The sequence below is a fragment of the Nelumbo lutea genome, chromosome 2 (genome assembly GCF_056320005.1).
Source record: "Nelumbo lutea isolate HS-2025 chromosome 2, American lotus-T2T, whole genome shotgun sequence".
NCBI classification, from domain to species: Eukaryota; Viridiplantae; Streptophyta; class Magnoliopsida; order Proteales; family Nelumbonaceae; genus Nelumbo; species Nelumbo lutea.
In genome coordinates, this window is record NC_142685.1 from 85,710,984 (window position 1) to 85,738,536 (window position 27,553).

Here is a 27,553-nt window from a genome sequence, read left to right on the forward strand (position 1 = left end):
ATAAAGAAAATGTTGATGGGACAGAATTTTAAGTTCTTGTTTATCGATTCAGATTTTGAAGTCTTTGAGGGTTCAGGACAGCATACACCAATATGTGTGTTGATTGAACACTAAAAAATAAGAATGTTGTAAATCTGTTATTATAAGTTGCAGGGGTCTTTTTGTTCATTTACCTTTTTTTTTATTTATTTTTTGTATGTTGTCACAGCTGTCACCCTAATATATTCTGGTTTGAGTGCCGCCAGCTTGACTTTTTGGTGCCTTTTCAATCTCTCATCTCTTCTTTTCTTCTTCCCTCTTCTCTTCTCTTTTTTTTTTTTTTTTTTCTTGTTTTGTAATCTTATGACATGGCATCAGAGCACTATTCTTGTTTTGTAATCTTCTTCCCTCTTCTCTCTTTTTTCTTGTCACCCTAATCTTTTTTGACTATATAGAGGAGAATCTTCAATCAGCCTAGTCTGAGTGCTCCTTTTCCTTCTTCGTTCCTGTTTCTCTTGGTCATAGGATCAAGGAGTACCGGTGGTATTTTCAGTGACATCTGGATCCTGTGAAGAGGTGTTTGGAGGTGTATACCTTCCTTTTTTAGTACTGTGGATCGTGGGATCCTTCTTATACTAAGGTATGTACTGTTTCATTTATGCTAGGATTGTGCAGTGAGAGTTGAATGTTACAGCCTGGAGTCTTGTTAGACTGTATGTCTATATTTGTGAAGTAAGAAGACTATTTTTCAGTTCAGCTAGGGTTTATGGACCTTTGTTTTAGAAACTAATTTGCACGGAACTAGTTTGGTGGTTTTCTGTTGGGAATCTGCTGTTTTCCCTTTTTTGTGTGCTGTTACAGCTGTATTCCCAAGAGTGTTGTAGAAACTTTATCTATGCCTGAATGGACAGAAGCAATGAAATGAGAGATTGGTGCTCTTTATAAAATTAATACTTGAGAGTTGGTAGATTTTGTTGAAGGCAAAGATCCATTTGGGTGTAAATGGGTATTCCTGGTAAAACACAAGGCTAATGGTTCAATAGAAAGATACAGGGCAAGGTTAGTAGCAGAAGGATACACCCAAGTGTATGGGGTTGATTATGTCGAGACTGTTGCTCCAATTGCCAAAATGAACTCTATCTAGATTCTCTTGTCATTCTTCTAACTTTGATTGGGAGGTTCACCATTTAGATATTAAAAATGCTTTCCTAAATGGAGATCTAGAAGAGGAAGCGTATATGGTTCAGCGTCTGGGGTTCTTACCAAAAGTGAAGGGAAAGTTTGCAAGTTGAAGAACTCATTGTATGGTTTGAATCAGTCACCTAGGGCCTAGTTTAATAGGTTTCACCTAGCTCACTAACAGATTGGGTTCAAGCAATCCTAGTCAGACCATACTCTCTTTGTCAAGAGAGATTGAGGAAAGATTGTGGTCCTCATAGTGTACATGGGTGATATTGTTATTTATCGGATGTTGAAACTCTGAGATCCAAGTAGTGAAAGGATTTCTTGCTTCACTGTTTGAGGTTAAAGATCTAGGTCCCCTATAGTGTTTTCTTGGAATTGAGGTTGCCCGGTCACAAATGGTATCTTCATTTCTCAAAGGAAATACATTCTAAATTTGTTGCAAGATTCAATTAAACTGGGGGCAAGGCTAGCAGGAACCATTGATGTGAATCATAGGCTTGGTTGGTTATTGGATGTCTAAAAGAACTGGAGATGGCAGCCTGGTCTTACATGGGGGGCTTTGAGAAGATTTAAGTGGCTAACATCAGTCACAGTTCAATGGGAAAGAAGATTGGCAAATGGGCTGGCAGATTTCCTAGCCAAATAAGGAGTACATAGGAATCAGCTCTTTTGGGCTCACTTGTAAGCTATATGATGTAGTTTGGAGGCTGCACCTTGCGCCTCTTTGTGGGGAGTTGTATGATGTATACTGCGTTTTTATTCTAATTAATAAAATTATCATTATCTATCAAAAAAATATTTGTAAAGTGTCTATCTATATCTTAAATTTTGTTCTGTAATATCAAAAATAAAAATGTAGCAGCATTGTGGCCATCATTATCAACAATGGCAAAGTTATCGGATTGTGGTAGTTGCATAACTAGTTAGCGCTACTACTGATGCTTAGTGTGAAATTCTGTTTTTCTTATTTTTCTCCCTTCCTGGGTGTTGGGAGATCTTAGTTGGAGCCTAAATTGTTTTTCGTTTATTTTTGTTTGATCAATGATGACATCTGGAGTTGAAATAAAGCAGAACAGTGAACCCATCATTGGTCTAGGAGGTTTTGTAGATTCATGTGTGCAGATTCACCAACTATTTAGCTTGGTTACAATTTTTGAAGATTCATGTTTGCAGTAGAGGCAAGCGAGGGTGCTTTGTTAGGTAGTAAAGAGAAACCTATAGTAGGAGACCCTAGTCTTGAGAGATGGACATAGGAAAATTATACTGTTATTGGGTGGCTTGTGACTTCTATGCAACCACATATTAGTGAACACTACTATAGATGGATACAACCAAGGAAATATGGGACAATGTGGCTGAAACATATTCTCAGAAAATGAATGTTAGGCATACAAGCTGAAAAATGAAGTCAATAATTTAAGACAAAGGGTGAGGCCTCCAGTAGTATGCTACTCTATGCTTATGGCAAGAGATTGATTTACTTGAAACTACTATGTGGGAGAGCACCAAGGATGTAGAGACATACAAAAAAGTTGGCAGAGAGAAATAGGGTGTTTGAGTTCCTTACAGGACTTAATCAAGAGTATGACATTACAAGACAAAATATACTCTCCAAGGATGATGTTACATTGTCTAATGCATATTCTTTGGTGATTAGTGAGGAGAGTAGAAAATAGGTGCATGTTTAGAACTCTTTTGATCGTTTTGCTATTGCTGATGTGAAGTCAAAGGGTGGGGAGGATAAGAAGGAGAAGGTAGTCATATGTGATTAAAACAAGAAACCTAAGCAAACTAGAGATACCTGCTGGAAACTGCATCCTCATTTGATGTGGGTAAGGTTCAGAAATAACAAGAAGGGTGGAAATGCTAATGCAGCTATTATACTAGATAGTAAGAAGGGATCTTAGTGAGGAGAAGTCCATTGTGGAGCAATTAGCAGTTGTGAGAGCTGAATTTGCGAAGTATAGGAAACCCTTGAATCACTTGGAAAGGGAAGTTAGCTCCAATTCTACAGGCAATTCAACATCTATAGCCTTTGGCTACTTGGATACTTGTGCCATTGCTAATCATGCATCCTTTTTAGGTAATCATTGTATTCCTTGGATAATTGATTTTGGTGCATCTAATCACATGATTAGCATACCTAATCTTTTTTGTTCTTATTAGCTTTTACCTAGTTGTAATAAGATTTCCCTTACTGATGGCTTTCTTGCTCATATTTTTGGAAAGGGAGACATTAGTCATGTTGACAGGTGTATTATATGTACTATACACAGGTTTAGTGCCCGTAGGGGTGTTTTTGTAATTTTGTAGACCTATTGTGTTGTACGACCAGTATAGTATAAATACAATGCTTCACTCGACCGAAGCAGTTCTTTTGAGGCCTTAACTCAGTAGTCTCCTCTTCTTCTTCTTCTTCTTCTTCTTCTTCCTTCTTTCCATTCTTCTTCTCCTTCTTCTCCTGCTCAACAAGTCATCAAGACCGTTACCCTACTCTTTGTCCTCCATGTACCTAAACTTAATACCAACCTTCTTTCCGTTAGTAGCTTGACTAAATCTTTGAATTGTTGTATAACCTTTTTTCCCACACATTGTGTTTTCCAAAACTTGAAGTTTGAGAAGGTGATTGGGAGTGTCCATGAGGTGAATGGGATAAACCTGCTTGACATGCTTGAGAACTGGTTATCATCACAAAGGGTGGCTTTGGAGTCAACTATGTCCGAGTCTTTTAATAAAATAATATTACGTCATTTTTGTTTGTCATTTATTCTTTTTTTTTGTCTTTTATTTTTTTAAGTTGTTTAAAGGTGTCTGTCTCTCTAGATTACAGTGCGAATCATGTCAATTGTCAAAGCTTTGTGGAAATTCTTATCCCTTAAGTAATAAAAGATCCAAATTTCCTTTTGATGTTGTGCACTATCATGTGTGGGGGTTGTATCATTTACCTTCTATGGGGGCTTATAAATACTTCATTTTGTTCATTGATGATTTTTCCAGATATACATGGTTTTGCTCGATGCATTCTCATGATGAGGTACCAAAGTTAACAAGATAGTTTCAGGAACTTGTTCTCACTCAATTTAAAACTTGTTTCAAGGTATTCCGATTTGATATTGCTAAATAGTACTTTGAGAAGGGTCTCTCTACCTATCTTTCTAACTTTGGAATTATTCATCAAAGCTCTTGTCCTCACACATCTCAACAAAATTGGGTAGCTGAAAGGAAAATTGACATGTTGAAATTGGCAAAACTTTTTGTTTGCCTCCCTTGTTTCTATAAAATGTTTGGGAGATGCTGTTCTTACCAAGGTTCAAAGTATCGACACAGGCCGGTATGTCGGTCTATTGGTACTTTTTTATGCTTTATTTTTTTTTCAAAACCAGTTTAGAGGGGTCGGTTTAAGCCCCGACTACCCTTTGAAACGTGATTTGACCCGATACAACCCCTGTAGGGGCGTATCGGGAAGCGACTGACACGATATTTATTGGCCAATACGTATCGATACTTTGAACCTTGGTTCTTACAACAACTTATTGATTAATCGTTTACCTTCACAGGTCCTTGGATTCAAATCTCCTTTTCATTTTCTTTTTCCCGATGAGAGCATATTCTCTATTCCTCTCTCAGTGTTTGGTTGTACTTTCTATGTGCATATATTCCTAGTTCACAAAGACATAAATTTGAACCTAGGGCCGGGAAATTTATCTTCCTTGGGTATGCCTCCATGCAGAATGGTTACTATTGTAATGATCCTCTTAGTGGCACCCAATTTGTTTCCATGGATGTCACATTTGTTGATCTATCTCCTTTTTATCTAGTTCCTTCTTAGGGGAGAAGTCTCCTCATTTTGATATTCCTTTTCGAGCTACTGTCCTTGGTGACAGTTCTGGCGACTCATCGATTATTCCCAGTTCTCTAGTTCCTTCTTCTTTGGTTCCTATTCCTTTTTCCTTTGATGTTCCCTCTTCTGCCCTTGCTATTCCTCCTTTGTCTAGCCCCTAGTCTATGAGAGTTTATCTTTGGCACACACATGGGCAGGTTGTTCCCTTGACATCCATCATAAGGGCCTTTTGGACCTCCCATCACAGACTAGGCGACGGATAGCTTGCCTTCACCCACTATACTAGACCTTGACCTTCCCATTTCCATATGAAAAAGGTAAACATAAATGTATTGTACATTGTATGTCTAAGCACCTCACTTATAGTTTGTTATCTCCATCTTATCTTTCCTTTTTAGCCTTCGTTTCCTCTCAACTCATACCCAAAAATGTTAGAAGCATTATCTAAATCAGAATGTAGGGATGAGAGCCAAAATGGAAGCACATTGTAAGAATAACGTGTTGAAGGTTACTTATAAAAAAAAAAAAAAGAAACACATGGGAGGTTGTTGATTTACTTAAAGGGAAGAACCAGTAGGTTGTAAGTGGGTATACACTATTAAAAACATGCTTATGGATTAATTAAGAGGTATAAAGCAAGGCCGATTGCTGAGGGTTATACTTAAGAGCAAGGTTTAAAATGTCGATATTGGTGGAAATGTCGATAATTCAAATATAGAAAACATGTCGGAAATATCGCATGGAAATATTGTAAAAATTATAGACATGGTAGAGACATTGTAAAATGCCGGAAATGTTAGTAATCCAATTATAGCTTGTTGGAGTTGGCTATGTTCAGACCCAATCTGATCACATTCTCTTCGTGAAGGGGAGAGATGGTTTAGTTACTATTCTCATTGTTTATGCTGATGATATTGTTGTTAGTGGGGATGATGTGGAGGAGATTAGGAAGCTTTAACATTTTCTCAATATTGAATTTGAAATTAAGGACCTTGGTGCACTATGCTATTTCTTGGGTATTGAAGTGGCAAAGTCAAATGATGGAATCTTTATTTCATAGAGAAAATATGTTGGATATTCATCAAAAAAAGAAAAAGAAAATGTGTTAGATTTATTAACTAAGATAGGTAAACTTGGGAAGTTGTCAAATCATAAGTTATCTACCACAAATGAGGAGTTATTAGCTATTAGGAATGTGTTTTAGAGGCTTGTTGGGAAGTTGTTATACCTATATATGATGCGATTTGATATATTATGCAGTTAGTTTGATCAACCAATTCATGCATGCTCTTAGCGACACTCATTTGGCTGCTTTGAAAGGATATTATGTTATTTGAAGGGATCTTTGAGGAAAGGTCTTTTATTTGCTAACCGTGGAGATAGATATAGGTGTATAAAGATGCAGAATGGACAAGTGGCATTGAGGGGGGAGGTCTACATCTGGATATTGTACCTCATTGTTGGTAATTTAGTTTCCTAGAGAAGTAAGAAGCAGAGTGTTGTAGCAAGATCTTCAATAGAAGCAAAATATAGAGCAATGACTCATGGGGTGTCAGAATTGCTATGGCTTAGATCATTGCTAGAAGAGTTGGGTAACATTATAACAAACCAATGATGTTGTATTGTGATAACCAAGCTGCTATTAATATATCCAACAAAACATATTTAGGTAGATAGACATTTTATATGGGAGAGAGTAGTATCGAGAGAAGTCTATCTACCATTTGTTGCTTCAGAAGAATGGTTGGCAGATATTCTCACTAAGGGAGTGTCTAAGGCTAAGTTTCAACACTACATAAGCAAACTGGGCACAATCAATATCTATGCTCAATTTGAGGGGGAGTGTTGAGATATTGGGTCAGATAACTCCCTAGTTGTCCCTTTCATCATTTTTCCAAAGAAAAGGGAAAGAATTATGTGGAGATGCTTAAGAGTGGCAATATTATGGACAATTTGGGAAGAAAGGAACTCAGAATCTTTCTAGAGAAGGAGAGAAGCAAGGAAGATTTAATGGAAATACTAATAATTAGAGTGGTACATTGATTGAAGTCCTTGGAAATTGTTATGGTTCAGATCTATACTTGCTTCAATTGTAAACTAATAGAGAAAAGAGTAGGGAAGAAAGAGAATAGAGAAAGAGAAGAAGAAATAGAAGAGAAAGACTGGATCGAACTAGAGAAGAATACTCTCTAGTTGGCCAGATATGATTTATAGGTTTCTAATTAAAAACACCAAGATAGTTATGCCCCTAATTAATGTGGGACACAACACTTAAACCAGAATATAAAAGACATTACATCACACTCTTAACAGAAAGCAAAATAACTGAACTACCCCTTTACAGCTGCCTCTAACACTCCCCCTCAAGTTGGTGAGTATATATGTCATATAGTTCCAGCTTGTTACATATGTAATCCACTCTTCCCCAACTCAACCCTTTGGTGAACAAGTCTGCCCATTGACTTCTTGAGCTTACATATACAATACTTATCACTCCACTGTGCACCTTTTCTCTCACAAAGTGACAATCAACTTCTATATGACAATCAACTTCTAGTGTGTCTGCCATGGCTCTATATTCAGCTTCAACACTACTTTCCACCCCATTTTTCTTCTTTGCTCTTCCATGTCACCAAATTGCCCCCAAGAAAGGTACGATACCTTGTAGTAGACATCTTGTCAGATATGGAATTGGCCTAACCAGCATCTGTGTAGCCCTCTATGTCAAGACTTCCTGCACGCTTATATAACAAGCCACGACTTGAAACTCCCTTCAGATGTCGTACGATCCTTAGAGCTGCATCCCAATGTGGAACTCGAGGATTTTGCATAAAACGACTTATCACACTAATTGCAAATGAAATATTTGGCCCGAGTAATGGTTAGGTAATTCAACTTATCCTTCATCCTCCTATACCTTCCAAGATCTTCAAACTCTCACCTGTATCACTACTCAACTTGACATTTGGTTCCATGGGTGTTTCAGCTAGTTTAGCACCCAACAAACCTGTCCCCTCTAACAAATCAAGAACAAACTTCCTCTGGCACAGTCTAATAGCATTCTTAGACCTTGTTACCTTTATCCCCCAAAAATACTTTAACATACCAAGAATCAAGATCTTTGTTTGGAAGTGATCATGTAGAAAGGTCTTCAGTCTATTAATCCCCAACCTATCACTGCTGGTAATAACAATGTCATCTACATATACCACCAACAAAATCTTCCGAACATTTGAATCATGGCTAAATACTGAATTAATCAACTTGACACTGTCTCATGCCAAATTCTTTTACCACTTCACTGAATCTACGAAACCATGTGCAAGGAGATTGTTTAAGACCATAAATGGCCTTCTTGAGTTTGCACACCTTACCATCATCCCCTTGAGCAACAAACCCTAGTGGTTGCTCCATATAGACATCAAGAAGGTCATCATGTGAAAAGGCATTCTTGACGTTGAGCTAAAACAAAGGCCAATCATACATAGCGGCTAGGGATATCAAAACATGGATTGAACTAATCATTGCAATAGGAGTGAAGGTGTCTGTGTAGTTAATGCCATATAACTGTGAGTAACCTTTTGCAACCAACCGAGCCTTCAATTGCTCTACACTACTATCTGGTAAATATTTAACAATGTATACCCACTTACAACACATGCTTGCTAGGAGAGAGAGTAGTGAGATCCTAGAATAGCCAAGAAAGACACACTTAGTATAGCATGCATCTAATTTGTCCATACCAGACCCAAGATTATGAACAAAACACATACATCCAAAAACCTTGGAAGTGAGAGGGAAAGGAGACATGGTAGGGAACAAAACGGAGAAGGGAGAATGACCTTAAAGATAGACATGCGCATCTAATTAATAAGATGTAAGCACAACATTACTCCAAAAATGTTTGGGTACATTCATTTGGTGCACAAGGGATTGAGAAATCTCTAATAGATGGTGGTTCTTTTCTCAACCACCCCATTTTGCTGGGGGATGTAAGTACATGAGGTTTGATGGATAATGCCATGTTCCAAATAATGTTGAAACAGTGTAAAAAAATATTTGTGACAATTAACAGAATGAAGAATCTTAATGTGTATCTCAAATTGTGTACGAATTTTAGCATGAAACTTTTGGAAAATAGAAAACAATTCACTCCTTGTAACCATTGTATGTCACTACTTTATTAGGACCCCAAATGTCTGAATGGACCAAAGAAAAAGGATTCGACATACGACTATCAACCATAGGGCTAAAGGGAACACGATGGTGTTTTCCATACTAACACGACTCACATTCCAAAGTACAAAGGCGACTCAATGACGGAACAAGCAACTTAAGTGTCTTAAGAGATGGATGATCAAGCCTGCAGTGCCATTGGAGAGGAGAAAGGGACGACTGAAGAGCTGTCGACAAACCACCATCATCAAGATAATACAATCCACTAGCTTCATGCCTTCCATCAATCTTCATCCCTGTCTTGACACATGAAGAAGGATGAAAGGTGATGGAGCAATTAAGAAACTTGGTCAATTTACTAATAGACATATGGTTAAAAGGGAATTTGGGAACATACAAAATTGAAGACAAGGATACTGAATCTGTGTCCACATTATTAATACCATAGATAGAAGATGTGGAGCCATTAGCAGGAGTAACTGTGTGTGATGTAAGAGGATTGGGAAAGAGAAGAAAACACACTTGGAATCCCAATCATATGATTGAAAACTCTAGAGTCGATAATCTAATGGGAGGGTTTGGATGCTAGACAAGCCATACCTGAGTAAGCAAGGGTAGCTGTATTTTGTTGAGATATAGCCTGAAGGAACCACTCATACTCATTACGTGGAACACTCATCATCTCTTTCCTGGAAATATCTATAGATGTAGAAGGTGTGTGACCAACTTGCTCAATTTCATCTCTTGTACCACCACCACCACTAGTCATCACATGTTTGGCCCAAGGGTGGCCCATGTAGATCATAACAAAAATTGATAGTATATCCCTCCATTACACAGTGCATACACTTCCTCACACCATTACCACGTCCTCTACCACGAGCCCCCCCTGAATCTCGACCTCCAATACGCTCACCACCACGATAGATGCAAAAGTGTTGGCTTTGGAGTAAGGTGTTCAAAGAGCGAGGGATTTGAACATCAAGAAGCTGATTGTTGAGGGAGATTCCAAACTGGAAGTAAGCTAGTTACAAGGAGAGGATTCAATTGGATTAAATGAAAAGAAGAAAGTTAGGTTGTTGACAAGAGATATGGAAATCTCATTCAATTGGATTAGATGTTGTGCTAACTCATTATCTGACGTTTTAGCAAAACAAGGGGTGGGGGGAGAATCTCTTGGGCACTCTTGTAAGGGGAGTTGTTGGGGGAGAGATAAGAGGTTTTATCTCTCATTGACTTACTTGTCTTTTCTCTTGTAATTCGTATATTGTACACTTCTTTCACTTTCCTTAATGATATGAAATGATGTAGTTATTGGTCAATATATAATTCCATTAGTTTGAAGCTTGTATTGCATGATTCGTCCTGGCATATTTTGGCAATCAGCATGAACTTTTGCCTAATTTGTTAGTTTGAATTGTTATTTCCATGTTTCGAGGGGGAAGTTGGTCAATGGGTACTAGGCCCCACAATAAATAGAGCTTCATTTACCTGAGTAAAACTTACCCATATCCCCGGTGGGTAACTTTCCCACCTGGGGGAAAAGTTTATAAAACATGATGAGACAAGTTTGCCCTTTTTAACATTAGCTTTTTATGGTTAAAAAGGCCATCATATTACCTGGGAATCAAAAGAACATGGGCAAGTAAAGTTACCCAAGTAAGTGTTACCTAGGAAACATTTACCTGGGTAAGTGTACTTACCCGGGTAAATGAGAGATTTGTAAACAGGCAGGGCTTAGATGGAATGGACCACAAATAGCCAGGATAAACCTTTGTTGTTTAGTTGATTTGTTATATGACATGAATGTTATATACTAGTCATTTCCTTTATGTATTCATCGATATTTTCCTAGAAATTTTTGAAGGCAAAACTATATATTATGGCAATATTTGATGAAAACATTAACTTTCTTATATATTGTGGCATGCTACATATTTATTTTCATGGAAATTTGAAGACTTTTACCATTTAAAGTTTTACTGGACTACCTTGTAGATAAAGTCTATGAAGGAAATGTACCTACCAGAAATTAATGAGATGTATCAGAAGATTGCTCTCAAATGCCAACAGGTACTTTACCTATTTATTTTCTTATATAGAGCATCATAATATTTCATCATATGGCCCATAACATTAATTCAAACTAAATGGTGATGATTGGAAAATTGTTTGTGTTCCATGTTTATTGTTACTTTTTATGCTGTGTTTATTGTCTCTCTCTGTTTGCAGAATGATTCTCTTCCTCAGCCCCAAAAGTCAGAACATGTTGACAGACTCAGATTGTTCAAGACCATGTTGGAGCGCATTATACAATTCTTGTCGGTGGCCAAAACTAATTGCGTACTTTACAAGGACAAGCTGCCATTCCTTGAAAAGCAAATTGTTGGTGTCCTTAATACTAACAGGCCCAAGAAGCCTGTTCCTTCACAGCTGCAGGGGCAGCAGCAACTTCAGCCACCTGGTGCCCTTTTGCACTTCATTCAGCCACAGCAACAGCAACAGCAGCAGCAGCAGCCACAACCTCAAATTCCTCATCTACAGCAGCAGCAGCATGACAACCAAATGCACCCCCAAGTGCAACCAATTAACTTACAAAGTTCTGTAACATCAATGCAGCCAATTTCTGTGCCTACTATGCAACATAGTTCCATTCCCCCGGTATCGAATCATTTGGCAGTTACAAATGCACAACCAAATGTAATGACTTCCTTACAGTCTAGTTCTAATTTGGAGCCGGGACAAGGAAATTTACCCAATTCATTGCAGCAAGGTGCTGTGGGATCCTTACAGCAAAGTACCATGAGCACAACCCAGCAGACAAACATTACCACTTTGTCACAAAGTAGTGTTAATACGTTACAGCCCAGTATTGGTTCTCTTCAGCCAAATACTAATATGCTCCAACACCAGCATCTGAAGCAACAACAGGAACAACAGCTGATACAGTCTCAACAACTAAAGCAACAATTTCAACAAAGACCAGTACATCAGCAGCTGCTTCATCAACAGAAGCAACAGATACTACAACAGCAGCAACAGCAGCAGCAGCAGCAGCAGCCACAGCAGCAGGTACACCAACAAAAGCCACAACAAACTTCGCAGTTGCCAGTACACCAAATGCCACAACTTCATATGAATGAGGTTAATGACTTGAAGGTTAGACAGGGCATGGGTGTTAAACCAGGAATTTTTCAGCAGCATCATTCAGCAAGTCAACGCCCAGCATACCACCAACAACTAAAAGCAGGTGCCTCATTTCCTATTTCTTCTCCTCAACTCCTCCAAGTTGCATCCCCCCAAATTTCTCAGCATTCATCTCCACAGATAGACCAACAAAGTCTGCTATCATCTCTTACAAAAGCTGGAACACCATTGCAATCTGCAAACTCACCTTTTGTTGTTCCTTCTCCTTCCCCTCCCTTGGCCCCATCTCCAATACCAGGTGACTCCGAAAAACAGACGTCTGCTGTTTCTTCACTCTCAACTGCAGGAAATATTGGACATCCACAAACATCTGTTGCAATAGCTCCAGCTCAGTCTCTTGCAATTGGCACACCAGGGATATCGGCCTCTCCCTTGCTTGCTGAATTTACTGGTCCAGATGGAAATCAGGGTACTGCATCCACAATGATTTCTGGGAAATCGGTTGTCACTGAGCAGCCTTTGGAGCGCTTAATTAAAGTGGTTAGTTTAATTAATCTCCAAACTGGTCTCTATACAATCATATATTAATGACACATCAAGAATCACTATCTTGAAGCTTTTTGGTAACTGCATTGATTGTGTATTACAAATCATAATCCTGTGTTCATTTTCAGGTAAAATCAATGTCAACTAAAGCACTGTGTGCTTCTGTCAGTGACATTGGTTCAGTTGTCTGTATGATTGATAGGATAGCAGGATCAGCACCTGGTAATGGATCTAGAGCAGCAGTTGGTGAGGATTTGGTGGCTATGACCAAGTGCCGTTTGCAAGCAAGGAACTTCATCTCACAAGATGGAAGTTCTGCAACAAAGAAAATGAGGCGTTACACAATTGCCATGCCCTTGAATGCTGTATCATCAGCTGGCAGTGTAAATGACAGTTTCAAGCAGCTGAATGGTCTTGAAACATCTGATTTGGAGTCAACCGCAACTTCCAGGATCAAGAGACCCAGAGTTGAGGTATGTTTATTGCTGTGATGTCTTCTTTAGGACCATTGGTTAAAATGGTCTCTTCATTGTTGCAGTCGTCATGATAGAAAATTCAGTATATTATATAATGGGATGACTTCCTTTCTTGTATTATATTGTTAATATGCAATATGACTTATCGTTCCTCTAGTTGATATTTTAATTTTTTTCTTGTTGGTTATGCAATAGGGAGTTTTTTAACTTTTAATATTGTACACATTGTTGTGCCATAGTAGGGGTGATATTAGTAATTGTACTGCTATTCTTATATAATAAATAAAAGATGCAGTAGGCAGTCATGTACCTTATTCCAGTTTCTACTTGAAATGCTTCTTCCTTTTCTTTTTCTCATCACACTCATTCACATGGCTGATGATACTTACTTTTTCATTATCCTTTATTAATGTGTCTTCCTGTTCCTGTCTTAGTAATGAGGGCACTCCCACCAAAACGCAAAGGAAAAGGGTAAAGAAAAGGAGGCAAGTTGTGAACTTTACCCCTGCCTCTTTAATGGGCTTGGTAAGGGTAAAATTACTAAAATGCCCATTCAAAGCTCGATGGCTGAGAGAAGAAGATTATCAAAATAACAAAAGTATGTTAAAGTTCGATGGCTGGTCTGAAAGTGAATTTAGAGAAGAGTCTACTGATAGGAGTTGGAGATATAAGTAGGGGGGAGATGGAACAGTTTGCAGGGGTGCTGGAATGCAAAGTAGGGGAGCTTCCTTTTATGTATTAGGGCTTCCGGTGGGGTCAAAGAGAGCAGCAATTAGCATTTGGAGGCCACTATTAGAAGGCTAAGTATCTATCTTTGGGTGGGAGAATTACGCTTATAAAGAGTGTCTTGGCTGGTCTACCAACCTATTGTCTTTCCTTGCTAAGAGTTCGTAATGAAGTGGCTATGAAGACTGAGAAAATTCAAAGAGACTTTCTATGGGAAGGGGTAGGGGGAGTCAAAAAATATCACTTGGTCAAATGGGAAAAGGTGCGCAAGCCAAAGAGAGGGGAGGATTGGGGCTGAGAAGGGTAAAATTAATAAACAAAGCACTTCTAGGGAAATGGCTGAGGTTTGGGCAAGGGAGAGAGAAGGAAGCCTTATAGAGGAGGGTGGTGGTTGGGAAATATGGTGTGATAAGATTCGGGTGGGAATCAAGGGAAGTAAGAAGATCCTATGGGGTGAGTGTTTGGAAAGGAATCATGAGTTCAGAAATTTGGTTAAGTTCAAAGTGGGGGAAGGGTCTAGAGTGAGATTTTGGGAAGATGAGTGGCTTGAGATAGGGAAGTTAAAGTGAGGTGTGCTCAAGATTATACTTAACAGAACAACAAGTCTCAATAGCCCAATGCTATGAGTGGAGAGGGGAGCAATTGATCTGGAATCCGAAATTCAGAAGACCTTTCTTAGACCAAGAAGTGGAAGAGTGTATTATGCTTCTGGAAAAATTAGAAGGGACCTGAATTTCTAGATTTACTGAAGATGGGCTCTGGTGGAAAGAATGTATGGGGTAACCCAGTCCCCCCAAGGGTAGAAGCCTTTGCATGGCTGGTGGCACATGACAGCATCCTCACCTATGATCACCTGAAACCTAGGGGATTACATCTGGCCAGCTGGTGTAATTTATGCAATCAGTAGGAAGAAACAGTACTTCATTTGTTCTTCTCATGCAGCATAGCAAGCTTCATATGGAAATTCTTTTCCTTCCTATTTGGGATGAGTATCTTCTGACCAGTGACTACAGTAGAGATCTTCTCCTTGTGGCCAAAGCTCAGAGGCAGTAAGAAAGCCAGGATTATATGGAATTCTGTTCCATTTGCAGTATGTTGGTCCATTTGGAGGGAGAGGAACAGAAGAGTTTTCAAGAACAGGTCAAAAAGTATAAAATACTTGGTAGCTACAGTGAGCAATCTAAATCTCAGAATGGGTCCTCAGACTTCCAGATTTTGAACAAGTCTCCAAAGCCAATTTGCTGGAAAATTTCTGGAATACCCTTTTACAGCCTTGTAACGAAGAATCCTTTTTTAGTTTTTTTTTTTTTTCAAATTTAGTGTTTTTTTTTTGTATTATCATGTTTTTGCTGTATTTTCCTCTATTACTTTGTTGTATTATCTGTTTTTCTGTATTTCGTTTTATTTTCCTCTTTTTATTCACTTTTGCCGCATTTCTTGTATTTTCTGCAAATTCCTATTTTCTTTTATTATCTTTTTTTGTTCTATTTTATCATATTTTTTTTTGCAAAATGGTCTCAGAAAATGATAGAAGGGCAGCTTGGGGTTTTTTCAAGTTAACTAATGAAATGCTAATGGCAGATGTAAAGTGTTGGAATCTAAACACACAGATGACAGTCAAATGAAAATCTTTTTTTTTTTTTTTTCTAGTTAACTAATGGAATACTAATGGCAGGTGTAAAGTGTTGGAATCTAAACGTTCAGGGTGGTAAAGTATCACCACCCCCAAAGCACAGGCTGGCAATCTGTAATTTACCTTTTTAATTTTTATAAATATATTTTCAGTAATAATTCAATAATTTGATATAATAGGAAAGAAATTGAATGTAGAAGCATATATAAATAGAAACTAGTTTACAATGCTAAATGGTTAATAACTATAAAAAAAATCTAAATGGTTAATATCATTGCCTACTGATTATATGTAACTCTATCAAACATTATTAAATTTGGCATTCATCTCCAGTGCCTAAGAATTTCAACATTTCATGGACTCAGCAAAGAGGAGAAGATTTTTATAGGAATTGACATCATGTATCAAATAAGAAGCTTTCTAGTTTTGTTTTTTCTTCTTTCTTTTTTTTTTTGGGGGGGGGTGTGGGGGCAGGGAGAATAGAAGGAGATTTAGAAAAAATACAAACACTATGGTACTTTGAGATCTCCATATGATGAATATGACCTATGTTATCTAGATATAGCAAGGATATGCTCCTGTTTCCACTCTTCATATGCTGTCCTGATTTCTGTTGCTTATTTTCTCTAAATAATGGAGGCAAGTTTTGTCTTCAGGGTTTCTCAATCACCTGATTTGACCTTTATGTGGTATCCTGATTTTCCTCCCTCTCCCCCCACCCCCTACTTTTGTTCCCCTTTTTTTTATTTTTTTATTTTAGTAACTTCAGCCTTCAATAAAACACATTTTCATCTCTACCAAGTATACCAACTACCAACATGAAAATATCACATTAAGGGCATGTCTTTTGGTGAATGAGACATTAAGTATGATTTCCAGAAGTTACTCTTGATTGAGTATTTGAGTAACTTAATTTTTTAACATAAAGTGTCATGGGTCCAGATGGAACTATTCTTTATCAAATAAGGTGGTTAGAAGCTTGTTTAGTAGCTTGTATCGTCAATTTTGAGTTGGAAGAAGAGGAAGTTTTGAATTGGGTCTATGCTGAATGGCAACTGAGAAGTTAGAAAGTTAAACACAGGAGAGTGGAATCCATTGGTTGGATCAATAAGCAAAGTGGGTTGTAAAAGCTTGGTTTGGATCAACGGTGGACAAAGAAAATACAAGCCAGGGTTTGGGGATCAGAAATTCTAGAACAAAACCTATTTAAGAAGTAGAAGGAAGAGGTGAAGAGGTTTCAGAAGAATATTTTCAAGAGAGGGAGTTGGAAATGGATGAAACTCATGTTGTGTAGGGTGAGTTAGATCTGAAAGAGGATATATGGTGTTGTTTTATTTCTACTTTTAGTGCTTGATTCTTTTATTTTAGATCACTTTTGATGTTTTCTAGGTATACCAATTAAGGAAACACACTAAATTATTCCAATTTTTTATATAAAGAATTATCACCTACACAACTCATAGGTAGGGCATGAACGATCTATAGGTGAGTTTAGGAGGGTTAGGATGGGTTTAGGTGATATTTAGGACAAAGGAGAGTTTGGTTAGGGTAAAAAAAGGTTTAGGGACTTCAATGCAAAAATTATAGATTTACTCCAAGATGGTAAAACATTTGAAATAGTAAAGAAAATTGGTTGTAGAGGGTATAGTTTTCAAGGCGCCAAGGTGAGGCTAAGCAACAAGGAGGGTGCTTGGTTGCCAAGGCGGTGGATTTTTTTTAAATAAAAACCATGAATCCTAGGGTAATTCCCTAACTTCCACAGCAACCAGAACCATCTTTCATTAATAACTATCTATAATTTTCATTGAAAAGTATATACTTCATAATAAACATAGAAAATCAACATATTCATGAGAAGAAAAAGAAGAAAGAAAAAAAGTTAGAAAGAAAATTTGTGTTAATTGAACCTTAGCAAATAAGAAAGTTATAAAAAGAAGCTAGTATATAAATCCACGAAATGAAGAATTTAGTTTGATGATGTAAATTTTATTATTACAATCACAAAAAATAAAGAATATAAAAATGTTTTGTAGTGTTGTGTACGAAAAAAGCTAGGTGCTTAAATGAGGTGACCCTAGTCATCACCTTAACAACTATGGTAGAGGGTAGGGGTGGATTTGAGCCAAATATCTGGCTATTTGAGCTCGGCCTACCAAAAAACTATGGGGCTCGAGCTCGGCCCACCAAATGTCTGGTTTGAGTAGGGGACTTGGATCAATCTGTGAGCTGCGAAGGTTAAAATCGCTGTAGTGAAGCTCGACAAAGTTCTTCGTTCGCTGGAAGTCCTCTCTAATGGGTTATGACATTGTGGAGAGAGCTAAGAAGATGAAGAAGATGATGAGCTGGCACTTGAGGGGTTACTGATATGACCCAGAAATTTGACACGCAGTTCACAGACTTACAGCAGCGTTCACACACTTGAATATCAACAAAAGAAACTAGTATTCATTCAGCAGAAAACAGTAACAGTTGGTCGGTACTTCGAGAGACCGCCGGCTCTCCCAAACACTCTCAATATTCTTCACTCCAAAAAAAACATCACACCCCCATCCCCCAAAGCCCCTTCTTATACTCTACTGATAGCATAACTGACTCCCTCTATAAATGCCCAGCTGGCCTAGTTATAAATGCCCAAAAACTCTTCTTATTCATAACTGACATAGCTATAAATGCCCCAAGACTCTCCTTATTCCCTCCAGCTATAATTGCCCTCATGTGATTAATTGTTCAATTATTTCCCCCCCTTAGCTGATTGTTGACCTTTCCTCTTCCTGGCATTAATTGGGGCCTATCATTACCCACCGCCCAAAGTCTAACCTTGTCCTCAAGGTTAAAATGAGGAAACTGGTCTCGAAGTAAGTCAAAAGGCTTCCAAGAATCTTCAAAATCAGGCAGGCCCAGCCAATGAATAAGAACTCCCAAACCAGTAGCTTCAGGCATAGTGGATGGACACACACCGCGTACTTATATGTCCCTGCACAGGCCAAGCAGCAGCATCGCCCAATGCACAGATGGTGTGTCTGCTTTGTCACCTCTTGAAGCATGTCTATTTCCTCCAGCTTCGCGTTTCCAACCTTCAGCCCTCTCCATGATCTTCCACAGCCATCCTGTCCCCTCCCTACATGGTGTGTACTGCCCCCAACTTTCAAGCTTGTAGAAGTAAGAGAGCCTAGCAATCGCATCCACAATATCAGCTGACTCGTCCATCATAATTACAGCAGCTGTCCCTAAACTCGTTTGGACAGCCTTGAGTGCATCATAATCCATCAACACATCATCACATATGTGTTTTGGAATCAGTGGAACAGAAGAACCCCCTGGTATCTCTGTAAGCAAATTATCCCATCCACCTCTAACTCCTCCACAGTGCCTCTCTATCAGCTCCTTCAATGGATTAGATGCTTTGTGAGACCTTCTGCGCCTCTTGCTCTTCCTGTATGCAAGCAACCAAATTACAATGGCCAAAGTTGTGCAAAGGATCATCCCACTAACAGTTGCAAGGATGATAAGATACTCCTTGTGGCGGTGCAGGTGGTAGCATGTGTTCTCTATATCAAGCATACAGATGAACTCATGAGAGTTGTTGCATCTCTCACCCACAAGGGTTGGCTGGCCATTAGTCACCAAAGTACAGGTATTGATCAGATTAATGCCTTTGCATGATGAATTGGAGCAACTGGAGTGAAATGGTGCCCCAGGGAAGATGGACTCATTCCAATGTGTTGCATTGTCAGACCACTTCCAACTAAAACCACCTGTAGAATTGAAGCCTCTTCCTCCAACCTAGCCGCCTCTTGCTGTATTAGTGCAGAGTTTTCCAGCGAAACTTAGTTCCTTGGCTGATGTCAGTGCTGCCAAGTGCCCATTATAATCCCTACATCGGGACTCGGATTCATCCCATAACTGGAGTTTTCTATCAGCCCAAAACACTTGCTCTTATTTGGACTGATTACCCAATCATCAGGGCAAAGTGACTTATTGGAACTGATCTCCCAACTAGTATGGCAAAAAGCTGCTGATTGATAAGCCCAAAGGGCCTGATTCTTATCCTCAATCTTCTGGGCCGCAACCATTTTCCTGATCAACCCAACGGGTTCCATCTGTCGGAGTTCGGCATGGATATCTGGGCGCAACCCATTCACAAAGGCTGCTTCAGGGACTGATTCTGGCAGGTCACGTAAGGGGGCAGAAAGCACCTCGAAATGGCGACGATATTCCTTGACGGTAGTGGATTGACGTAATGATAGAAGCTGCTCCTGCAAGTTTCCCTCCTGAGTTGATCGAAAGCGTTCAAGGAGGAGTTCCTTGAATTCTGCCCAACTTCGAAAAGGTTGCCGACCATCCTCCCAATAATACCATGCCAATGCATCACCCTCTAAACAGACCACTGCTGCTCGCAGACGTTCCGTCGGAAGCAAGCCATTAATCTCAAAATAGCGCTCTGCGCGAAACAGCCAGCCGTCTGGATTTTCCCCATAAAAAATAGGCAACTCCAACTTCCGAGGAAGTGAATCAGAAATACGTTCTGGGACTGTCATTGAAGGGGACGTCAGAACAGCTGCACTCTTCCTTTTGTCAGCCGCACGACTTGATGCGGATGCAGGAGGAGCATTGTCAGTTGTAGTCAAAGGAGCTGACAAGGTCTGTTGCTGAAGCAACAGATCAAATCGTCTTACCAAGTCTTGAACGGCTCCTTCCAGAGACGAGATCTTCGAAAGTCCAGCTGCTATCTCATCACGTAAGCCATCCATCTCCCCACGAAATTCAGAATGCAGAGAAGTCAAGCGTTCTTCGAAACCCCCCACCTGCGATGCCACTTCCTTGCTGTCACTATGGCCGAGGAAAGACGCGCTCTGATACCACTGATATGACCCAGAAATTTGACACGCAGTTCACAGACTTACAGCAGCGTTCACACACTTGAATATCAACAAAAGAAACTAGTATTCATTCAGCAGAAAACAGTAACAGTTGGTCAGTACTTCGAGAGACCGCCGGCTCTCCCAAACACTCTCAATATTCTTCACTCCAAAAAAAACATCCCACCCCCATCCCCCAAAGCCCCTTCTTGTATCTACTGATAGCATAACTGACTCCCTCTATAAATGCCCAGCTGGCCTAGTTATAAATGCTCAAAAACTCTTCTTATTCATAACTGACATAGCTATAAATGCCCCAAGACTCCTTATTCCCTCCAGCTATAATTGCCCTCATGCGATTAATTGTTCAATTATTTCCCCCCCTCAGATGATTGTTGACCTTTCCTCTTCCTGGCATTAATTGGGGCCTATCAGTTACTTGGTTAAAGAAGAGTGGTGAGAGTAAGTGCTTTGACTGAGAAGACTTTAAAAGAAGCTAAGCAACCGGTCAAAGGGGGTAAAATTGAGGTTGGCTTGGGAAGGAAACTTTTCTCAAATAATTTTGAATTTAGCCCTTTGGGTGTAAGTTGTCCATCTTTCGTTGATATTGTCCAAAAGGGGGCCACTTTGGATCCATTTCCATTGTGGGACCCATCCTAGGCTAAGGTGAACAAGGGGTCGTGTAATGACATGGTTCCATCTGAACCACCAGGTAAATGCTACTTTTTCAAAGGGCTTATGTAACAAGTCAAGTGGTCACGCAACGCAAGCCCTTGTGTTGAAGGTTTTAGAAGTTGGGTGTTTTGTTTATTTTAGAAAGCATGTGAGCAGAGCCCTTGTGCTTCGATAGACCCTTTGGCTGGTCTATTTTCTTATCTTCAGGGGGGGGATCAGTGGGAAGAAAAAGGGAAATTCTCGTTTCAGGACAGGCAGTTTGGCAACACGACTGAGCTTTAGCAATTCAACTAGGAATGACAGACTGTTGATCCCTGAGAGGAATTTCAAATGTATTCATAAGAAGAAGATTAGTATAGCTGTTCAGTCGAAGAGCAAGAGATCTGATGATATTTGGGAATGGGTGGTAACAAAATTCAACTAGGAAAATAGTTAAGTCATTCCTAGACAAGAAAGTTTTCCTTTGAAAGATGGTCCTTATCAAGAGGACAAAGCAATGGAGAGTTTGCCTTTTTCTGTTGATTCGAATGTTGTGGATGTTAACTGTGGCCAAGAAAAAAAAATCTAGGAGATTCTAGTAACATAGGAAGGGGCGGAGCAAGAGCACCTTCAGGTTGTTTGCTTCGGAGAGGTAGGGTTTGCTCTCCCCTTGTCTATGATTGAGGGAGAGACAGCGGCAAAAGTTAAAGATTTTAGGAACAAAGTTCACTAGAGCTAGATGAAGTCTCTCTTTTGGATGTTCCTTTGACTTTAGTTTTGAGGTCAGTAATTGCTGAAGAGGATTATTACAAGTGATCAAGTTGGTAAGAATTCTAAGAAGAAAGGTATTTTTTTCTCAGAAGTTCTAGTGGGGAAATTGGGAAAAGATCTTGGTAGGAAGAAGCAGGAAATATGAAAAGATGGGTTGTTGAGATAGTGCTTGTCAAAATCCTTAGGGAACGCCAAGGTCTTCTCGAAGTTGAAAGATGGACCAGTAAGTACAGGCCCAAGTAGCAGATTCAAGAGTGACAGAAGGAAAAAATTGAAAGACAAAACTTGCTTGCTTAGAGACTATTGTTGAGAATCTTTTGAACCAATTTCCAGTTTGTGGTGACAAAGGAGATAAGCCAGTAGAATTTACTGAAAAAGCTTCGGTGAAAGGGTTTTGTTGGGGGAAGAGGATGGATCAGAAAAGGAAAATGATGAAGCAGAAGAGGTAGAGTTTGAAAAATTGAGAAAAATTGGATGTGGAAAAGGTGGTGGAAACTGGTCTTCAAGTCAGAAAAAAATCAGGCTTACTGGTTCTAGGAGGGGAAGATTACACCAGAAAAGTGTTTTGGGAATTAGAGCTACAGCACCCGATGGTTGTTGAAAGTTCTAACTCAGAGTGTAGTTAGTTTTGAGGGTTTTGTTTTAGGGTAATCTATAGGTTGTTTTTTTTTTGTTCTGTTTTATTGAGGGTTGCATGCTTTGGAAGCAAGTGGGGGTTATTGTTTGAGGGTTAAAATTAAAAGCTTTGGTTTTTTGTTTCGGTTCGGGAGGCTGTCTGTTCTTGGGTTCCTTCTTTTTTCTTTGTGGGTGTTACCTTATCACCTTTATTGTACTCTTTTCATCTTTCTCTTAATAAATTGCCTTTTTTTCTACTACCAAAAAAAAGTTCATAAGTTCAAAGCTTGGATCGGCTCAAGCTTGACTGTCAGCCAAACTTCCTATAAAAATGGAATAAATATACATATAAAAAATGTTTTTATTTTACAGTTAAAAATTAAGAATCACAAGTCAATTTATTGGGCTTGAGCTTGGCTCGACTAGCAAAAGCTTCTATATTGGGCTCGAGCTTGGAAGCTCGATTTAGAATAAGCAAAATTGAGCTTTTCATGAGTTGAGCTTGAATAGCTTGTGAAAAACTTGATTTGTGTCCGCCCCTAGTAGCGATCAATTCCAATCCATTTTGAATGTTGAATGGTTGTATATTTTGGTGTGGAACTTCTGGCTGTAATGGATTCTTGAAGGACAAAAAGAATTGGAGTTTTTTTAGTATTGTTCTGGTTTAGTCATTTAGGGTATAATTGTAAATGTTTCACTTTTGAGAAAGTGTAAATATTAAGAAGGATGAATGTGAGCCCATATCTCAACTCATGATCTTTGTCTCTGTTTCTCTTCTCTCGCCTACTTTTTCTTTTTCCTACTTATCCATATATTCTATTCTACATCAACCAAGTTTTATCTCTTCACTAAGATGTTTATATTTATACTGCATGCTATTGCCCAGGCAATGGGCCTCCAACACACCTGAATGTCTTCATTTTCTTCTTGATTAGCAATGCAAACCCATTATCTACAAACTTCATATTTTCAAATTAATGGCTAATGAGATATAGTGAACATTGAGACTATTAGAGTTTCATCAAGATTGAATAAAGAAGAGCGCGACTATTAGAGTTTCATCAAGATTGAATAAAGAAGAGCGCCTTTGTATTAGCTTCCATGAAATGATCCTCCCAATTCCTTAGAAAGTAGAAATCTGTCTAGATATGTTAAGATTTGGAGTATGATGCCTGTTTGGCAACTTGTATTTTTATAGGAGTTAATTACTCATAAAATGTTTCAATTATAAGGTTAGCTACTATTCAGTATAGTTGAGGATTCTGGTAGAACATGTCTAGCACTGGTAACCCGGCGAGTTTGTGACCAAATAGGATCCTATTATCAGAATAGTTATTTTGTTCATCCAACTATGAAGTTTCCTGTTTATCTTTTTGTATGCTATACGGAAGTAATGGGTCTCCTATGCTACTTTGTTGCAGGCCAACCATGCTCTCTTGGAAGAAATCAGGGAGATAAACCAGCGGTTAATAGATACTGTAGTGGATATTAGTGACGAGGATATTGATCCAACTACAGGGGCAGCTGTGCTTGAAGGTGGTGAGGGTACCATTGTTAAATGCTCCTTCAGTGCTGTGGCTCTCAGTCCAAACATGAAGTCTCAGTATGCTTCAGCACAGATGGTTGGATTTCTGATTCCTAACCTTTTATCTTAGCATATTTTTACTTCATTTTGCTCGTATTCATTATGCATTTACCGTTAGTGCAGTCACCGATTCTACCAATACGGTTGCTTGTTCCAACAAATTATCGGAAGTGTTCCCCTATACTATTGGACAGGTTGCCAGTTGAACTGAGGTAAGACAATGAAGAATCCATGCATTGTTTTATTTATGGTTCTCCTCTAAAATTGCATCCAACTCAAGTATGGTGTCCCTCTGAGAGACTGCATTCAACTCAGTATCTTATGTTCTGCTGGTTTTGTTCTTTGAATTCTGTTCACTGGTCAAAGAGGTTTCCTGCACTGCGATCTCAGTGTCCATTGAAGTGGATGCAAAGTTCTTTTGTTGATTGGAACTTTGTCTATTGTCTTCTCGTATTTTGGGATTTTTTCTCCTTCATTTAGTGTTCCTCTCCTAAAAGTAATCTTCCAGGGAATGCCTTCTTTCTTTCTAATGTGAAATCTTGGTTTCTGCACGCTGCAGCAAAGAGTATGAAGATCTTTCAGTAAAAGCAAAGTCAAGATTTAGCGCATCCCTCCGCAGCCTTTCACAACCAATGTCACTTTGGGAAATGGCAAAGACTTGGGATATTTGTGCTCGTGCAGTAGTTTCTGAATATGCCCAGCAGAGCGGTGGGGGAAGCTTCAGCTCGAGATATGGTACTTGGGAGAACTGTGTCAGTGCCTCTTGACCATCTTGTATCCTTATGATATTGGTTCTGTTGTGTATGGGCAATGACTTCAGGGAAGCAATATATGAGATTCATGATAACTGCTCTTGTTGCCATGCACTCAACTAATGCCCAAGTGATTGCCTAGGCAGATCTATGGGCTAAAAGGACTAGCACGGAATTGTAAGCTGTAAAACATGTGACAATAATGTTTCAGATTTGGCTCAAGGGTACACACAAAGATTTGGGTCAATGCCAGTGTAATACTTTACACTTTACAGCTTTTGATAGTGCCAGAAATCTTCATTGTAAACTGGGCTAGCATTGGCATTTTATCCCAAACTTCCTTTTGTCAGATTGTATGTTTTTCAATACAATATCGTATCTGGTTTACCTTGTACTCCGGTTGTACAGTTTCATGTTTTTTCTCAAGTCAGACTTATTGATTGTGTTTGTTTGTCATTTTTCTTTTCTCTTTACAGTTTATATTTTTTGTTTTTCTCTTTTTTCTTTGCTGTTTACAGACTGGTGGGTGGTTACTGTCAAACCGGATGACCTAGTTATTAGGGAGATGGGATCGGCTACCCAGAGCATGCTACACAGCGCCCCACCGCCCATCCCCTCTGTCCATTGGGAATATCTCCCCATTACAAGCATGGGAGATGTTCCCAGTGCACGGAGGGGATCAGCTGTGGGGTGTGCTCTGTGGGCAGCCGATCTGATCACGTTATTAGGTGATGATTCATATTTTGAGTTATTTTTTATATTTATATGTTTTAGGTTTAAAATTTTTGAAAATTCCAACTATATCCCAGCATTTTTATCTAGGCAATTTTTGCCTTGTTATGTTTTCCTACCTTTGCCTTACTTTCTCTACCTTTTCCTTCAAATCAGACACAGCCTTAGGGTTTTAGAGTTCAGAGGAAACAGAGGAAAAAGAGTTTCAGCTTGAGGTTTTGAGAACAGAGTCAGTCTGTCACCGTTCAAGAAGCGATGTAACACCGGTGACTCTATTGTAGTTAATGCTGGTGAGCTACAATAGGATTAGGGCAATTCACACCCAATCATTTAGGACTTGGGTATGTTTTAGTTTCTAATTTCTAATGATCAAAGTGCAGAATCTCAGGTTGGTTTTTCTTTGCCATTCATTCTCAAGTAATCAACGGTACAAGCATTGATTATCTTTTTTTTTTTAATTTTTTTCTCTGATTCTCTTAATTCTTTAATGGCGGCACAATCTTTTGTATGCTTGGAACTTGGTTTGAAGGTAATCTTTTATTTTTATTTTTGTTTGATGATTTAATCACTTATATATTTGAACTTTGAATCTATTAAGTCTGAAAATCTGTTATGATTTATATAAATCTTTGAGTTCCAGACATTATTTTGTTGTTCCAATTGATTTATATAAATTTCCTTTGACTCGAAATGTCATTCTTGCCTCTGAATAAAGTGATCGGACAACTCTATTCGGTCAATTTTGCATTCTGTTTAGAGGACGATATGTTGTAGATGTAGAACTTGGACGCCATTGTCCTCCAAGTTTTGTTGTAGGGAAGGGTTTTCTTTCTAAAAGTTTGACATAAAGTGGAAGGGGTACTTTCGGAACAAATAACCATGACCCATGCTTCTAAGCATTTTCAACTCAATTTAATTAGATGGTAATATGGAAGATTGATAAAGTAAATTGGTTGTAATTTGTAAATTATAAGGGGTATTTTAGTAAAATGCGAATTGTAGGTAGGTTTTGTAAATCTGTCAAACTATGAGTGTTTTAGTGAGCATTCATAATATCACCTCTTTTAGCTCAGACGTGATCTTCTGTCTTTATGCTTGTCATCTAGGGTTACAACTTGGGTGGGCCCTAACCCGACCCAACCTGAATTTTTGCATTGTTGGGCCCAAGTTTTTGGGCTGTGGGCTGGACCTGGACCAAAAAATTCAAGCTTATTCTAAATCTGGGTTGGGCTTGGGTAGCTTGAGTCTAACTTGAGCTCAGCCCAACCTAACCCAAGCAGGTTATATAAAAATATATTTTTCCTAATTATATGTACATGTTTATATGTATAAAATATGTATATACATTGGTAAATGGAATATGTGCATATTTTCAATCAATCCTACTCTTAAAATTGGGTCATAAAGGTCAATAAAAGGATAGTGGAATTACATGTTTTGATGAAAGAGAAATTCAAATTGTATGTGAGAAGGATTAAGACTCAACAAATTGCATCTTCCCTATCCCTATCCCCTAATTCAACCCAAATTTGAAAAGAGAGGGTGAGTATGAAGATGAAAGTAGGTTTGTGGGTGTTGAGAATTCTAGAACGAGAGAGAGAGAGAGAGAGAGAGAGAGAGAGGGACGAAGATTAAATCCCACATGTGTGTTCCTTTCCAATTGTTTCTTTATGTGATCAATAGACATACAAAATGGGTGAGAGGATTCTAAACCCCCATGTTTTGTGAGCATAATGTATATACTCAAATTCAATGATTGCCAATGGGCCATTTTATAAGCTTTCCTGGACAAACATGGATTCTTGCCTTAATGGTCATAGTTGATGCTTGAGACTTCCAAAGAGTTAAGTACCTCTCTCTCTCTCTCTCTCTCACA

General features: G+C 38.8%; 1 protein-coding gene across 5 annotated transcripts in view; it reads left to right on the plus strand.

Moving 5' to 3' along the window:
* NRB4 (mediator of RNA polymerase II transcription subunit 15a-like protein) overlaps window positions 1–25,339 on the plus strand; it is a 43,295-nt gene extending 17,956 nt beyond the window's left edge. For 4 of the 5 annotated variants that reach the window (XM_088972697.1, XM_088972696.1, XM_088972699.1 and 1 more), the window contains 6 exons: window positions 11,180–11,254; window positions 11,414–12,868; window positions 13,003–13,347; window positions 24,030–24,230; window positions 24,317–24,405; window positions 24,753–25,339. In XM_088972697.1, coding sequence (XP_088828823.1) covers window positions 11,180–11,254; window positions 11,414–12,868; window positions 13,003–13,347; window positions 24,030–24,230; window positions 24,317–24,405; window positions 24,753–24,960 — 2,373 coding nt within the window. In that variant the 3' untranslated portion in view covers window positions 24,961–25,339. The remainder of the gene's footprint in view (window positions 1–11,179; window positions 11,255–11,413; window positions 12,869–13,002; window positions 13,348–24,029; window positions 24,231–24,316; window positions 24,406–24,752) is intronic. The other variant, XM_088972698.1, reaches the window with a different exon arrangement.
* Window positions 25,340–27,553: the final 2,214 nt, after the last annotated feature.